Source organism: Pyrus communis, chromosome 16 (assembly GCF_963583255.1).
Source record: "Pyrus communis chromosome 16, drPyrComm1.1, whole genome shotgun sequence".
Lineage (NCBI taxonomy): Eukaryota > Viridiplantae > Streptophyta > Magnoliopsida > Rosales > Rosaceae > Pyrus > Pyrus communis.
In genome coordinates, this window is record NC_084818.1 from 15270521 (window position 1) to 15288306 (window position 17786).

Consider the following 17786-nt stretch of genomic DNA (forward strand, 5'->3'; position numbering starts at 1 on the left):
GTTTCGCTTCGGGTTCATTAGAATTCCCTATCCGTGGCAATTCCTAAACATGCATTGTGAAACTCAAGTTGCAAGAATTTATAATGTCTTGATTTTGGCAGGAACAAGTTTTCTAGGAATTTCCCAAAATACGTAACCTAGTTTGGTGGGCTTAAAGGGCTTGATATTGGGAGTAACATGTTTTCGGGACCGATTTATGAGGGTTTAGCACAGGTAAACCTAAAAAATTGAACCTTTCCATAATAATTTTTGTGGGTTGTTGCATGTTTTTGGGGGATCAAAGTTTGGAGTGGAAGCTTTTCAGGGTAATAGCTGTCAATGCAAATTTCTGCCGTCTCTAGCTTTGACGAAAATGCACCTATAAAACAATCAACACCTTTGATCAAGGACCTAAGCCTCACGCGCCCATGAGGTGGGGGGCTAGGCTAATGAATCTCTAATGCCTAAGTTTGTTTCTCTAAAAAATAATAAGTGTTTAAGGCTTGTTAGGGTTGTAAAAACTTACCAAAATTTGGTAGAATTGGGGGTATATATAGGGGAGTGGCCGGCCATGGTGTTAGGGTTTTACCCTACACATGGCGACATCCTATTGGTGAAGGTTTTATGGAGAAATACTCTCAAGATATTAAATAGGAAATAATATCTTAAGATAATGGAGTAAATATTCCTAATTGGTTTAAATAGGGATTACTTACTTAAATGGAGTCAAGCTTCAATTGGAAATGTAATTAAAGATAGGATTTGGGTAATTAATCCTTATCTTTGATTCTTTGACTTTTCCTTGCCCAGGGCAGGTGAGCTGTGGGCAGTCGTATTCAGCTGCATGAACCTTCAGGGGTGTTGAACTGCTCGTAGGAGTGTCTGAGGAGCCTGCCCATTTGATGAGGGCAATCGTGTCTTTCTTGAGTAAAAGTCCATGTGTCACCTCTAGAATTTTTGGAATTATTTTAGGCTCCACAACAGCCTTAGACTTCGTAGGGCACTTTTGAAAAGTTGCAGTGAAAGCTTTGCGTAGAGTCTCGGGGCAATTGGTGGCATTATTATCGGTTTAATGACTGCCACTGTGGTTTTAGCTTCATTGTGTATTAGGTATGTGCAAAACAATAAGAAAAATAGCAGGGAACATAGTGAAGATGAGTTGGAGGAAGGAGAAGACGATGAAAATGGTGGTGGTGGGAAAAGGGAATTGGGATTCTAGGAATAGGAAGAGGGAGTTTTTCATTAATTTTAATTTTGTTCTACAAAAAATAGTTAATTTACTAATATTTAATTAATTTCTCAATCCAGTTGGGCGAGGGGTGGGTCTCAGACTCTTGCACTTGTCACGTACGCATTTAATAGAAAAATTTACAGAAAAGTTGACAGAGGTCTGACATTTCTACAAATTCGTAAGTTAAGGTATGACATTAAAATGTTTAAAACACGAGGTATGAAAGTAACGCACATTAGTAGTGATGGATACCAACCAAATTGATAATATTAACAACCATAATTTTTAGGAAGTAAATTGATTTGTATTTTGAAATACCTTAAAAAGTCCAACAAATCTTCCGTAACATATTTCCGGAAGTTAGAAGAGACCGAACCCCATCACATACATCCTCACCAACAATCATCCAATGCTTTTGGTAGAATCCGGGAGACATACCATCGAAACCAGGAGCCTTGGTAGGATGCATTTGAAACAGTGCCGATTAAATCTTCTCATTCAAAAATGGTGCAAGGAGTTCCCTGTTCATATTTGGCGTTACTTTAGGCTCCACAAGTCAAGCACCACAGATGCCTCCTCATGCCCCTGGGAAGGAAAATGTTTGGTGAAAATAAGAGACGATAATGGATTCCATGCCTCTCTTGTCCTCATGCCAAACGCCTTCATCATCAAATAAACCACATAGCCCATTTTTCCTTTGTCTTCTACTAGCTTTTTGATGAAAAAAACGATGTATTATGGTCCATCAAATGTCATCTTTTTCACTCACTTAACAAAATATGAATGACGAAACAATATAATGTGAGTGAAAAAAAAAAACGGGGTTTTTGAACTTTAATCCTTTAAGAAGATTAAAATTTTAAAAAAAAAAACCTGGTGTTAGATTGAATATTGATTTTAGTCCCTAATGTGTCCTTAATTCAAAATAATTAATGTGTATTTTATTTAATGTCTCCCATTAAAATTTTAAATTTATTAATACACAAATTTTAATTTATTTTTTGACCGACAAAGAGTTTTTTAATTTATTAATTTTATTTAACATTCTTCAAACTTGAAAGACTCAATTAATGTACCTAAATGTTAGTACCGAAATATATTATATTGAACTAACATATTTAAATGTTAGTACCACAATGTATGTGTGACAACCCATCCCAAATTTTACGTTTTTATTAATTTTAGAAGCATGAATTTACGAAAATGTCCTAGAGGCAAGGACTTTGACTTCCGTTGATCATCGGTTAGAGTGACGTATGACTTATTCTTTTAGCATATCCTCGTAGTACTTGCCACTACAAACGCATAAGCGAAAGCCGTTTGTGAGTCTGAATTATAACGATATAATTACGGACGTTTGAAGTTGGTTATTTAAAGTTAGTTAAATTATTTGAACTCCCACCTTGTGGGAAGACTAACTAATCAGCCTTAAGTAAAGAGAAAAAAGGACCAATCAAATTAAAAGGGAAAGAGGACCAATGAGAAATCAGAAAAAAAAAAAAAAAAAAAAAAAAAAAAAAAAAGGGAGTAGCCTTCCCGTCGACCCATACCCACCACGAGCTCCCATTTTCCAAGGCCGATTTCGGCCAATTTCGGTGGAGATTTTCGACGCCACCACCACCATCTTGAAGCTCTCATTCCCCTCTACAAAACCCACCTATGAACCATCTTGATTAACCACGGTATGTGGCGATTTGAGGCCACGAAAGTCAATGAAAATCAATAGTACTCTAACCACCTTTTTCAAATTTCTGGCAAATTGGCAAAGTGATGGCCGATGCCACCACTTGAGCTTTGTAGCCCATCATCCCAGGAGAAAATCCGAACCAACCTTGACCCCGTTGGACCACCGTAGACGACAAATCGACATCGGGAAGTTTTAGGCACCTGTCAGCTTTGTGGGCAAAATTGACCCCCTTTCGTCCACTTTTGGACTTTGTGGCAAGTATGAAAGTTGTTCCTCTCTTTGAGGTCTTCATTCCTGTAAATTTTGGTAATTTTTGGAAATAGTTGGATTTTCTGACGAGTCGGGGCGGTCGACCGCCACCCACGGTGGCGCATGGCCAGTAGGCCGCCAATGCTATTTTTGGCTATGTTAAATGTCTTGAATTTAGTCTTGATATTTGAATGATGTAGGTTGATCGTTGGAATCTAAATTCTCTACGATACGTTAATAGGTATTTATGTGAATTGACGATTCAACCGTTGGATCGTCACCAAACTTTGTTACATTGTAGTACATAATATTTGAAGAATGTAGGAACTTACGGATTGGGAATCCGATGTACAGATCTTTCCGAATTGGATTTGTAAGTTCATAAAATAAAATGTTAACCGCTAATCAATTTTGGGAATTGGTGAGGATTCACCCGTTGGATCGTAATAAAAATTTAGTATGTTATTCTAGAAGCATAATTTGGATCTTTCGAAGTTACGGATTGGAAATCTGATATGCGGATCTTCCGAATCAAGTTATACAGGGTTGTAGACCCTACCGTCGATCAAAGATCGATGGTTAACTTTTGGTTAATGGGTCTCAAATTATTCTTGAAGGTCCTTAAGGATATGTTTTATGTAAATTATGTATTCTATTAGTAAGAACTTTGAGACGTGATTTGATAATTGGTCACAGGCGATGATAGATCGTGATGTCTAGATGTGCGTGCAAGATAATCATAGCGTGGACTCCAGGTGAGTGGATCCTTTTCTTTCATAGGCATATAATTGATAGTTCCACAAGCACTTCTAAAGTGATATATTCTTGTTACCTACAATTAATCATTACGAATTACGAATGGCTTGATCCCTGTTTAGGGTACGTATAATAAATGAGATTAAATAATTGAGATAATAGCCTTGTTTAGTGAATTCAGCAATGTGAGGGACATTGATGGGAAGTGTGAGATTTAGCTTTATGATTTGGTGATTAAATGTTGATCATAAATCACTGTGTGAAGAATCAAGAAATTGAAGTAAGGAAAGGTAAGTAATGATAGTTAATTTAACTAGTGTCTAATTGGGCTTATCACTGATGATTACTCTCAAAATTAAATAGTTTGGGAGTGGGGTGTTATTAATTGCACATGTTACGCCGTATTATATATTTTGGGAATATCATGAAATGTTTGGGTTTAGATTGCATCATGGCATATTCATATGGATATTACCTGAACCTAACTATTATGAATGCTTTGAAGTGCTAAATGACGTCGCAGACGCCCAGGTAAGCTTCAGGTGAGTACATGTTAATGATAGTGATGGTAGTGAGTATGATTGTGTTGAGATATATTATAGCTTATAAACCTACACCCCGGTGTTAGTGCTCCCGCTCGTGGCCAGGGCACAGTCCTTTACGTGATGTTCACCTCCCGCACCTTACACTCACCATGGATCCAAGGTAGGTGCACAGTCCTGTCGTACAAACCACTTTACGTGGTTCCGACTCGTAGGTGACAAGCGATTATTCGCACAGTCTTCACGTGATCGTAGCACTTGAGCGTATTTATTTACACCCAGTCTTGTCGTACAGACCACTTTAGGTGGTTCCGACTCGTGTGCAGGTATACTTATTGAGCTATTGGCTAGCATGTTATTGAGCTATTAGCTAGCATGATTGATGAGATATGTGATGAGATATGGATAAGTCGTACAGGTTACAATAGGTGACTCCGACTTATATGCTAGCCATGATTGATGAGATATGTGATGAGATATGGATAAATCATACAGGTCATTATATGTGACTCCGACTTATATGCTAGCCATGATTGATGAGATATGGATAAGTCGTACAGGTCACTATAGGTGACTCTGACTTATATGCTAGCCATGATTGATGAGATATGAATAAGTCGTACAGGTCACTAGAGGTGACTCCGACTTATGTGCTAGCATTGATTGATGAGATATGGGTGCAGTCGTATAGGTCACATTAGATGACTCCGACTGATATATCATTTTGTATTGATTAAGTTCATTTGGCCTACTTATTAATGCATGGTGATGTTGATGGACATAGCAAACCGTGGTTTTGGCCATTTTTTAGTATGGTTTGGATATATGTATATATATGTTGTATTGTCTTATGGAAAACGATATGGGTTTTACATTGAGGGGCATTACTTTTAGAGAGGTAATAACTTTGGGAAGCTTGATTTTATTGCTCACTCACACTCTCTGTTTGGTGCCCTTCAGGTTTTGGCTGCTGAGTTTGTATCGACAAGGATCTGTGGCGAATCTTAGTATTGATGGATACTTTTGAGGGTATGATTCTTACCCACACTGTACCTTACTTATGCTCTGACGTCGTGTGCGAAATGGATTCGCTCCTGCTCACAACGCACTCTGGTATTTAAAAATTTTAGGTTCAAATTATTCACATTTTTCTACACTCTCGCATTTTATGGTTTCGTCACCTTTCAGGCGTCGACCAACACAGCTCGATTCAGGGTCCAAGTGGACTTTCTGGGTCGGGGTGTGTCATATGTACCTAAATATATGCACCGAAATGTATTAATATTAAATTTACCTAAATATGTGTACCGAAATGTATGCACCGAAATGTTAGTACCGAAAATGTTTGTATCGAAATGCATGTACCGAAATGTGTGTACCTAAATGTATGCACCGAAATGTATTATAATAAATTTAATATACCTAAATGAAGAAGATAAAGTATATCGAACTATATTGTATAACAAAAATTAGTTTATCTAAATGTTTACAACAAAATATATTACGATGAATGAAATGAAAATAAAAATTATAATGAAATGAAATTAATACATTAAAAATTAGAAAGAAAAAGATAAATAATTAAAACATCAAAATATAATTAGTAAATGAGATTATTAATGTATCAAGGGACTAAAATTAGATTTTGATCTTACTCATGGTTTTAATCAAAAATTCATCTTTACCGAGGATTAAAATGATGTTTTCAATAAATAAAAAATAGTGAACGGACATAGTAGCACTATCCACCTCGGACACTTCTGAAAACATTTTCTGTTTGACACAGTTTTGCTGGCAGCCAACGACCTGAAATCAATGTCAGTAGTCTTTCTGAAACATAATGAGAATACTATGGCCGGCCATTGGTCGAGAGGTGATGAAGTTTCAGAGCAGACCACTCATAAAAGTGTCAAATGTTCTTTGCTTCCCTCCCTTCATCATTACACGGATGATCATTTCTTTTGACCCTCAGCTGCTGCTGCTGCTATTTTCCAACACTTCAGAAGATTCTTAAGCAGTTCCATTAGGTCGTCATTGGATTCTACACTCACAAATAATTTTCACTTTTTTATTGACAATATGGATGGCCCTTGCTTTTAGCATCTTTTCTAAAGCTCTCAACTAAGTTGTTGAATTATTTTTCTCATTGGTGGGAGTGGGAGATCACACCACTCGTGTCTACGTAGCCTTTTCAGTTACCTAATCAACTACAATTTCATTTGGACTCAAGTTTCTTCCAGTATAACTATGTTGCGTCTATTGTTTATTGTGACATGTCATTATTAGTGGTTATTGTATGCTTGAGCTTGTGGTAATTATTTAGGTGTTTACTCTGTTTAATTGTGCAAAATCACTCTAGATCAATTTATTGGTCAATAAAGTAATGTTCCCATTATATTTATTTGTGATGATTGATGGAACACCACTCTGTTATTTCTTGTAAAAAAAATTAATGTTGATAATAATCCAACTTAGTTAGCATCATTTATGATTAAATTAAAGGATTTCTTTTTTACTGACAAGTATGTCATCGGCCTTCCAAGCTCCAAAACAATGGGGATCAAGGTATCTAATAATAGGGGGCTATTGTAAAAGAAACAGTGCGCATTTGTTTTTGGTTTTTTGAAGTTTAGCATTTTTTTGTTTTGTTTTAGCAGTGTGCATGTAGTGCCCATGTCGACATTTACTGAGTGATGAGAGTAACCCTACTAAGTCCTCTCGAGATCCATGTAGATTGATGTTGCTTCATGTCAAGGGCTATCTAAATATGTAGAATAAATATATCAAAATTTAGTGGGCACAAAAAGGTCCCATGTCAAACATCCGAAAAGTCTTTGAAATGACATTCGCGAGCTCTTGAGATGTGATTCGAGAAACGTTTGAAAGTCGCAAATAAAAGTCAAGTAAATGAAGGCATTTTAGTGATGGTATTTGAACAAACAATGGAGAAATATGAAGTCACGAAGGGAAAGGACCATCTAAAGTTCATCACAGTCGTCTTTTCCTCGATCTCAATTGTGAAAAAGGACATGTTTTTGTCAAAGTATGAAACATGTTTCATATGATCCAAGGTTTGCGTTAGGTTAGGAAGCAGAAAATGTGTAGAGTCCACCTAATAAAGCATAAGAAAATGACCGGCATTGAAAATTGGAAAAAGTGCATATATAAAGCCAGATGAGTGATTAGACCAAAGAAAGAGTAAAGGAGGAGGAGAATCTTTTTCCTTATGCATTTCATATCCCCCATTCAATTTAACGCAATTCCTTCAATCAACTACCATTCATTCAACTACTCATCTCCCTCTTCATTAGATGCCTGCCAGGCAATGCATAAAGACAATCTCTTGTCAAAATATGTAGTTCTAACACCCAATAGTTTCAAACTTAGGTTTATGCCAAATCAATTTCTAGAGAGTTTATTCAAAACCACCAAATCTTACTTGATATCTATTGAGCTAATGGAGGTGTACCATTTTAAAATAACGAGCAAGTGCATATGTGCATTTACTCAACTAATTTAGACGTGTTGAAATGACTAATCACATGTTAACGCTTACAACTCAGCATATGACTGGATTCTATTGAGATTCAGACTAATCAACCTTTTGTGTACACTTGGACTGCTTTGCTCGGTCTCCTCTTCTCAGAGCCTTTGGCATCAAAGAGTGAATTTATCCTCATTAAGTCGGGTTTAGATGAAGTAAGGTATCAACAAAGCCTAAGGTTACAATGCGATTGAGAGTGGGAATTTGAGATTGTTTCCTCCCACCCCCTGCGGGTGGATAAGGAAGCAACTGGGTCGAGAGGCCGTCTTGCAGTAGGAGTTGGGTCGAAAGATCCAATGCGGATGAGCACACAACAAGCACTATTTTAACAGCCTAAATGTGCGTGACGTTTAGATCGAGTGGCTGGTGCGTTTTTTGGATTTTGATCCAGTGTGGCATGTCCAGCTACATCCATTCTTAAATCCAACAATTTAAATTCAATTTAATCAATTTTAACGGTAATAACATATCCAACGAGTCAAATTTAAACACAACGTCAAACCACCATTATTAATAATCCAAATCAGATCCAACAAGAAGACTCCTCCCAAACTCTACAAATTCGTATCTAATGCATAAAAAGTTCAATGTTCTCATATTTCACTACCGTTTTTTTTTTTTTGGGGATAAAACAAGATAGATTATACCAAACTAATTCTACCAAGATAGATTATACCAAACTAATTCTAAAATTAGTAGCAAAAAAAAAAAAAATCAACGAAATACAAAAGTTTAACAAATTATAAAGTTGGATGTGAAATAGGTTCCTTTTCATTAGAGAAAAAAAACTACTTAACTGCACACGTATAGATGAATAGTTAAAAATACGGAACCCAATTATAGGATTTTAGACCTTTGAGTTAAAGATAGCCTAATAGACTAGTGAGCTTTATTATATATCACAACAATCATTTAAGAATTATTTTTAATACATCGAGATATGAGATATGGGCTAACACACAATATTGCCATCTAATTCAGTATATACCACTAAGCAACAATAGTAGCAAATGAACTTTTTGAAATAATAAAAAATATATATTTGTTAAGTAGGATATTTTTTGTTTTGGTAAATGAATTATCATATTAAAAGAGGAGGTTAATTCTTAGTCCACATTTGTACTTCCAGGATCACATAGACATGGAAACCATTCTTCAGCACTAAAAAACTCTCCTTACTTAAAACAACTTGTACAATACAGGTGCACTATAGTGTCTTATTTCGTATTTATAAAATAAAGATATGAGAGATTTTATTCATATATCCTAGGTATATTGACATAAAACTTTTATTGGCGGTGTAATCAATGACGGAGTCAGATTCTAACCTTGGGGGTTATAGTGCTAAAAGTACAAGTTTTTTAGACATAAACAAAGCGTGAAGCGCGCAAAAAAATTCAATTGATTCACTGTTGAGGCATCTCGTCAAACATTTGGTGGGTTTTTTTATCGTTAGCCAAACAATGTGGCGCACATGTCAACAACTATCGACATATATTGAAATAATCTGATAAATAATTCAAGAGAATTTATCAAATATTATCAACGCAACTTATTAAGATATGCTTAATATTACAATAAACACTTTGTAAACACAAAAATAAACCGTACCAAACATTTGTATGGTCATCGAAGAGCTTTACATGTATATTTTTCAAACTCCAATCTAGAGACCATTTTGGTTTCAATAGACATTTACCTCTGGGTGTACTCCTGTTTATGCTAAAAAAATGATTAAAAAAAAATCACAGTCACGGGTCAAAATCAGACAAAATCTCTCACGCCGCCAATAGTATTTCACAAATTCAGTGACCAAAAAACAAAAATTAAAAACCCAAAATCCCAACAAAATATAAAATAAAAAATCTTTAATATTAGAAAGCAGATATTCATATAAGCCAGAAACACACTCTCTCTCTCTCTCTCTCTCTAGCCTGTCCGTGTATGGTCTATAAAGGCTACTGCACCATTTCCGATGACCTCCGGGGACTGTAATTACTGAAACCCAAGCTCCCAAGCGGCTTTAACCCGGCCACATGTCCGAAAACGACGTCGTGACGCGGACGTTCCGGGCGCTGGTGGAAGGCGCCGACCGGAAGTTCGCTAGGGTTCGCGACGTGCCGGCGTACGGACGCCTCCCCAACCAGCACTACTTCCACAAGGTCTTCAAGGCCTATATGCGCCTCTGGAAGTACCAGCAGGAGAACCGCTCCAAGCTCGTCGGCGCCGGTCTGAACCGCTGGGAAATCGGCGAGATCGCCAGCCGGATCGGCCAGCTCTACTTCGGCCAGTATATGCGGACCAGTGAGGCCCGATTCCTCATCGAGGCCTACGTCTTCTACGAGGCCATTCTCAGCCGCAACTACTTCGATGGCTCCGCCGGCTCCAGAGGTTTTGGGAAGAAGGATATCGGAGTCCGGTTCAAGGAGCTGAGGTTCTACGCTCGGTTTTTGCTCGTTTCGTTGATTTTGAACCGGACCGAGACAGTTCAGCTTCTTGCTGAGCGGTTCAAATCGCTTGTTGACAACTGCAAAGCCAATTTTCGGGTAATTTCTCGTGCTTTTTTGCGCATTAGGATTTGTTTGGTTTCTAAGAAAGTGAGAAGTGAGAACCAATGAATCATACAAGTGACTAGGAGATTTTGACTGAGTCCTTTCTATTCTAGGAGAGACAGAGCACTAACAAGTCCAAGATAACATCTTTCTCAAATTTATGGACAAATTTTTATGGTGGTTGCTGTGATTGGATCAATTGTGTGATGGGATGTGATATCCACATATCCCATTTTACTTCTCACTCACCTTTTGTCGGATCGGATGAATTGAAGAAGAATTGAAGAAGATCAACGGAGATAAATTATCAAGGGTGTGTGAGAAGTAAAATAAGGTGTGTGGATAGCACACCCCTTGTGTGATTTGTTAGTGCAGTTTCTGAAATTTGATTTGCATTTTTGATATATGCAATCTGGGTCTTCGGTTTTCAAGCGAAGACTCATTTCTACATTTTTGTTAATTGTCATTTTATTAAGTGAAAAGGACTTGTCACGTAAACTAGATCCGAGTGTGTCGAGTGTTGCCATGCTGTTATGAGAAATGGCTGAAGAGGAGATGTGAATTCCTCATTAATGAAAGTGGTACCGCCAGCTGAGTAATTCACCGGCTCAGGTGGGTCTGAATTCCACATCATGTTGAGGGGCGAGGCAAAGGAGAACATATAGAAAACTCAGTCTTGAATCGAAACTTGTGCTGGTTCTTTTTGGTGATTTTGAACAATTATTAGCTGATAAATAAATCTGATTAACAATTTAGTCTCTCTCTCTCTCTCTCTCCCTCCCTCCCTCCCTCCCTCCCTCTCCCTCTCTCTGACTGCATGCACATCAGGTAGCTAATTCAAACATATGTGAATTTTTATGGCATATGATTGAAGCTCAGATTGAGTACAAATTGTCTAGCTTTAAAGTTTTATAAGTTGAGACTAAAATTAGCATCTCATACATACGAAGGATGATAATTGGGGAGCAGGATCAAAGTGAAAATACCAGGGACAAACCCTGAATGATATTGAATGATATATACACAGTATGGTGGGCTTGCCTTGAAATAGTGATATGTGATTTCTGGATATGTAATCTCAACTACTGGTGCACCAGTCCTATATATCACAATTAATTTTAAGCAAAGCATTGAGATACAAGTTGGCAAAGTGACTGACAGAAGCAGTTGGATTAGGGTGGAATCAGTGGAATTTATGCTGATACACAGGGACTGGTTAGTTTTAGGTGTGGCCAATCTTTTGAGGTCCAACAACTGTCTCCGGAGTTACTAAGTAGTTAGACGAAGCAATTTGAAGTTGCAAGTCACCAAAGCCCATTTGTTTTTCTGCTTGTACTCTTTGAAAAGATTCATGAATGAAACAACTGAAACCTACATCCCAAAGTTAAATCAAATTTTTACTGAAGGACTATGTATGCATTTACTTATGTCACAATTCAAACAGCTAATATATGTGCAAACTTTTATTTATGCCTCAGTTGTAACTTCAAATAGTTAATTTGTAGTAGTATTCCTTGATTAATTTCTTGCAAAGTTCTTTCCTGGGTTTACCTGCATGATTTTGGACATTTGAGCTATCTCTTCTCAGGACACTAATTTTAAAGAATGGAGGCTAGTGGTGCAAGAAATTGCTCGATTTATGAAAGTTGATACGGCCTTTATGAATGTCAGGCCATTGCGATACTCCACCTTGTTTGATTCAAATCCAGCATCTCTTCCATATGTTACTCGTTTCCATGCAAGGAGAGTTTTAAAATTTCAAGATGCATTGTTGACAAGCTATCACCGTAATGAGGTAAAAATAAATAACCGTTCACATCTTTAATCATTGATTTTAATTCATTCGAGAATCAATAGTAATATAAAGCCATCACAAAGGAAAAGGTATGTGAATGTCCATGCATTGTGACTTGCAGGTCAAATTTGCTGAACTTACATTGGACACTTTCCGAATGCTGCAATGTTTGGAATGGGAGCCAAGTGGGTCTTTCTACCAAAAGCGACCAGTTGAACCAAAGGAGAATGGCGTTTTTATTGAACACTCTGGGGCTTCTGCGGCATCTGGTGTAATTGATTTGAACTTGGCTGCAGACATGACTGATCCAAGTTTACCACCAAATCCCAGGAAAGCTGTTATCTATCGTCCATCTGTGACACATTTGATAGCGGTAAGTGTTAAGGCCATATGTTTATCATATTTGTTATTTGAGGGCTCTGTCTCTGGAACTGTAGGGACCTGCTTAGAGCCTTGAAACTCATGTTCTGTTATGCTTGAAATATGCAACATTCAAAATGATAGAAAACTGACAAGGGAAATGGAAAAACCCAAAATATAGGACACAAGAATTAACACGTTAAATAATTTACAAAAGGTATGGCTCTTCTAAGGAATATTCATGAAATTTTGATCAAAGTCCCACTTCTATTTTGGTTTGAATTGTTCAAATAATTTAAGAAGAGTAAATGAAACAAAAATCTTGAAAAACTAGTTATATATAGTTTTAGCCTTTGCTTTGTTAAAGAAACACTGGAGTGTGAGCCTTCATGTCTTACTAGCCCCTACTACGTTAGTTGAAAACTTGAAATGCCAATGAATGCCCTAGCCCCTTGGTCTCCATTTCCTTGTGATAATGAGAGTTTTGGTCGACGAAAACATCGAGAAGTATATTTTTACCATAAAGGGAAAACAGAAAGAATCTTTTTATTATTTAATTTTTTGTACTACAAAGTGAACTCCAGTCTTCATATTTTTTGTTTCTTTTGAAATTGGCCCATTATGTTGAAGCTTTGTCATAGATGTGTCCAACCCCTTTCTTTTTTCAGGCCAAATATAGGCATACAACCCCCTTTATTTGCATGTTCGGTCGCACAGTGTCCTGTCATATTTGTATGTAGCTTAGTGATTTTAGTCAGCTTTATCATGCGGTGTTCTTTATGTTTTTGTTTGTAAAATGGCATCGCCAGTTGCACTGTTCGTTCATGTACCTGCGATAGATAATGGGGTAAAAATGTCCTAATGCAATTATGTAGTGTGGGACCATCAAATATTGGTTGCTTTTTAGCCAGTGTGAAGATAAAATTTTCAACCTATCATATACATACATCTGTGCTTTTTAATTACTCTTAGTTGCCAATGCTGAGTTTCTAATGATGCATCGGCAGGTGATGGCTACAATTTGTGAGGAGCTCCCTCTGGACAGTATTATGCTAGTGTATCTGTCAGCCTCAGGTTAAATTTGGTTTCGTTGGATAAATATCAACTCATCAATCATCATGTTTTGTCATCCCAGATTAGTGAACTTGATGATCTGTTGTGCAGGGAAGGTTGATCAAAGTAATACTAGTCAGGTGTACAATTCTGGGGGATCACAGAAGTCCTCAAAAAACAAAGTTCCTCTCCAAGATCAGAACAAGTTTCTGCCTGAATCACGTACAAATAACAAGGGAGAGTCAAGTGGCTATTATGATCAATATCTATGGTTTGGCCCTAGAGGAAATGGTGGTAGGTTCCTGTAATGCATCGATGTGCTGCCTTGTTTTATTTGGCCAATTTTGTGAACAGTATTCTGTTAAGTCATTTATTTTATTTGTTGGCTTCCCTGTGTTATTGGTTCTTGCCTTTACGTTTTCTTTGGTTTTCAGGTTTGAATAACCTTTACCCCGGCGATATAATTCCTTTTACTCGTAGACCTCTTTTCTTGGTAATAGATAGCGACAACAGCCATGCATTCAAGGCAGGTTTGTCAAAACTTGTGCATAAATTCTGTAGTTGCATGTTTTTACATTGGAGTGTAGTTTCCAAATCAGATTTTTTTCCTTTAACCCCACCCCCCACCCCAAAAAAAAAATGACATTTTATGGTTATTGTTTTAATTTCATTTTATGGGGTCTACATATCTTTGTTCTTGGAGTAAGTTTTGATATGTTGAGAGTAACTTATCAAGTTTCTGGAATCAGTAATGTTTTACCTGGTATTTGTTATTGGAAGCACGTACATCCCTAACAACCTTGATGCTTTTCTGGCTCAAATATGTTTTGGCATCTAAATTCAAGGGAGTGCCAATGCCTAGTGAATCTTTCTAAACGTTGCACTTGTGGAAAAGACTTCTGTAATTCTTGCCCCCTCCCATTCCCTCCCCAGATGCCATCTTCTGTTCCTGGTTCTTGGCCATTTGGATGGGATTGGAGAAGCTTTCTCCATCCTATGGTCTTTTTTCATTGCCTGATGTTTGAGACAGCGGAAAGAGTCGATCTGCATCTTAGTGGTGTTTGTTAGTGAAAATACTTACATTCTGCTGATGAATGATTTCAGGTTTTACATGGAGCGGAAAGAGGAGAGACGGCTGCTCTGCTTCTTTCACCTATGAGACCAGCATTCAAAAATCCAGCTGATGCTGATTTAACGCAAAATGGAAGTCAGTTTACCTTTTTCTTGACTGCTCCCCTGGCAGCTTTCGGCCAATTAGTTGGCTTCTCCTCTTCTGATACCGAAGCAGTAAGTTAATTCCAAGGACTGCTGTACGTCCTGGCTATACATTTTATTTAGTTGTTCCAATTAATTTATTCTGCTTTCAGGAGGTTTATAGCAATGCTGAAAGCCTACTCTCTGCTGCCTTCTCTGAGTGGGAAGTTATTCTTTGTACAACGACAAGCCTGGATCTGGTATGGGCACAAGTTATATCCGATCCTTTTTTGCGGCGACTTATTCTGAGGTACACATCTTCCCCACCCTGCCAAGGAATATAAGACAACAAATATCTGGTTCTCATAATTTGTTATGCCTAGTGTTATTGAGATCTTACTTGTTTTCATGACTTGGTCCTGATTGGGGTGTGCATTTGCCTTTATAATAGGAAACGCAATAATAGCAATTGTCTTTGGTTCTTTTAATTTGTTGGTTAAAAGTTAAAAATAGCAGAAATGCTTACATGATGATCCTACTTCCAGATTTATATTCTGCAGAGCAGTGCTTTATTTCTTCTGTCCTCCTGAAGACAGCGAGCTGCATTTACCGGTTTGCCTTCCTCTTCTCCCAAATTCAGTTTCTCCAGATTCTGAAGTTGTGCGGTCTGCTGTCCAGAGGCTTGCGAAGCACCTCAGCGTCTCCGACTTATTTCACCTTGTTGAGACATGATTAGTGAATGAGATATCAAAGCTAGATTGTAAGTATAGCAGCATTCTGGGGTTAAGTGTCGTGGATCCGGTGTGTCACCGTGCGATCACAGCACAGATGAATTAATTGGCGTACTCGGGTCGGAGGTTGAGAAGATACAAATCGGCTGATAGGCTTGAAATATAGAGAAAATATTGGGAGGCCTTTGTGTCTTGATGTGTAATGGTGGAGTTATTGTGTTTAGGTAGGTGCTGATCCTTGGAATTGCATATAGTTGCGTATACCTTTGTAAAAGAAAATGAAATGAGCTAGTGATAAAAAATTTAAATTAGTTTTAACCATTCGTGACGTCGATTTTACGTTCTCGTTCAAGCTTCTGAATAGGCCAGTGGATCTCAGATAAATTTTTCAACTCCACATTGTGATTTGAGTTTTTGGCTTCTATTTTGTACTTTGTATTTTGTTTAAACACCTTCATTGTTATTAATTTATTTATTCAGTGTATTAATAATACCGTAGTTGACACAACTTTGTTGGCTGTACAGTGTACTAGTGGATTTATGCCTCATTTGGAAGTGTTTTTGAAACGATTGAAACCCTTTTTGGGTTCAAAAAACACTTTAAGTGTTATCTGCAACAAACATCAGTTATGTGCTTCTTGTAGTACTTCAAGTGCTTTTTGTACGATTCACTTGCATTTTTACTATAGATTGGTTTTCAAAGCACTTCCAATCATTTTAAAGTTACTTCCAAATGAGCCCTTGGTCAATTTTGCACTCCTTCCATTAGGAAAATTGTTGTTAGATCTTCAACACATGGAAATGATTTTTTTTTTTTTTTAATGCATAGGATATTGTTAATTTTATGGGTAGAGAGTGTGATAACTCTCATAATGAGCCATAATGAGTCAGTTCTCACAATAGACTAGTAATAATAATTTGGTTTAAATCAAGTTTTAATGAAAATCGAACTTAAAATCTTTCACTTACGTATGAGGATGAATATTACTAAAAATGCAATACAAAATGGCAGAGCCGGCTTTTGGGGAGTGCTACCGGTTATATTGCACAGGGCTCCAAAATTTGGGGGGCTCCCAAAAATATTTTTTTTATTAAATATAATAATATAAAAAATAATATATAGAAATACTAATCAAATAATATATATATATATATTTGATGGGCCCAAAAAGTCATCATACTACTACCTAAAATCTATACGAAATTATATAAAATAATAATTACCAAAGGGCAAAGCTAATCGATTAAAAGTGGAGAACTCCATTGACCGAGGCAAACAATTCAAAGGCTCAAACTTCTTCTCTTACGCCAAAGTCTAATCGCTGCTTCCATTTTTTTTCTTCTTTCACACCAGACTACCAGAGCACTAGAAATCAAAATTCCAGACGTTGTCGTGTTCCAGTCTACTTCCCATTCTCTCTTCGTCCCATTGTTATATTTTCCACAAATTATTAAACCCTAATTTATAAATTTATGAAATTCAAGAGAAGCTTCCGAATCATGAAGACAATTCAATTGATCAAAATGATGTAGACTTCGATCAAAGTAAGATATTTACTAATTTAAGTATATTGACTTGAAATTTGAAGATTTGGGTATTTCTCATCTATAATGATTTGTTTTTCTTTTGTACTTTTCAAGGCAAAATCAAGAGAAGAACAGTCACAAAATATTGCTAGACGCACACACGTTACGGACTATCAGTTTTCTTTGTTCATACTTACTATAATTTTATTGTGATCTTATTTAAGATATAAAAGATAGCACCTACTAGAAAATATTCATTTGGCTACTTGAAGCGTCAAAGAAAAAGAAAAGTTGAACAATTGACTTAGTCTAAAAAAAAGAGCTATTGATAGGTTCTTTCTGAAAGAAAAAGAACCACAATTCAGTGGATGATTTAATTACGGAACGACATGATGACAATGAGAAATTAGTTGATGATTTGGGCAATGATGAAGTTGATGACAACCCTCGTGATAATGATAATCATGAGGATGCTCCTATTGTCACTGATCAACCGAGTGAGTCTATTTCCTCAAACATTTATGATCCTCAAATTTGGGATAGTCTTGATCCCAAATGGATTGATTTGTTGGCAGAAAAAGGTCCT

At 36.9% G+C, this 17786-nt stretch overlaps 1 protein-coding gene across 3 annotated transcripts; it reads left to right on the top strand.

Moving 5' to 3' along the window:
- The first annotated feature begins 9893 nt into the window (after positions 1-9893).
- Positions 9894-16193, top strand: LOC137720212 (uncharacterized). Of its 3 annotated transcripts, none has more exons than XM_068459249.1 (9): positions 9894-10534; positions 12129-12335; positions 12457-12708; positions 13703-13769; positions 13860-14042; positions 14183-14274; positions 14853-15035; positions 15116-15252; positions 15488-16193. In XM_068459249.1, the coding sequence occupies exons 1-9, from the start codon at positions 10025-10027 to the stop codon at positions 15672-15674; spliced, it is 1818 nt and encodes a 605-aa protein (XP_068315350.1). In that variant the 5' UTR covers positions 9894-10024; the 3' UTR covers positions 15675-16193. The 3 variants fall into 3 exon arrangements, 2 of the variants coding, with proteins under 2 accessions (XP_068315350.1, XP_068315352.1); XM_068459251.1 differs by having other exon boundaries at positions 15583-16193; XR_011066471.1 differs by lacking the exon at positions 15488-16193 and having other exon boundaries at positions 14183-14278.
- The last annotated feature ends 1593 nt before the right edge of the window (positions 16194-17786 follow it).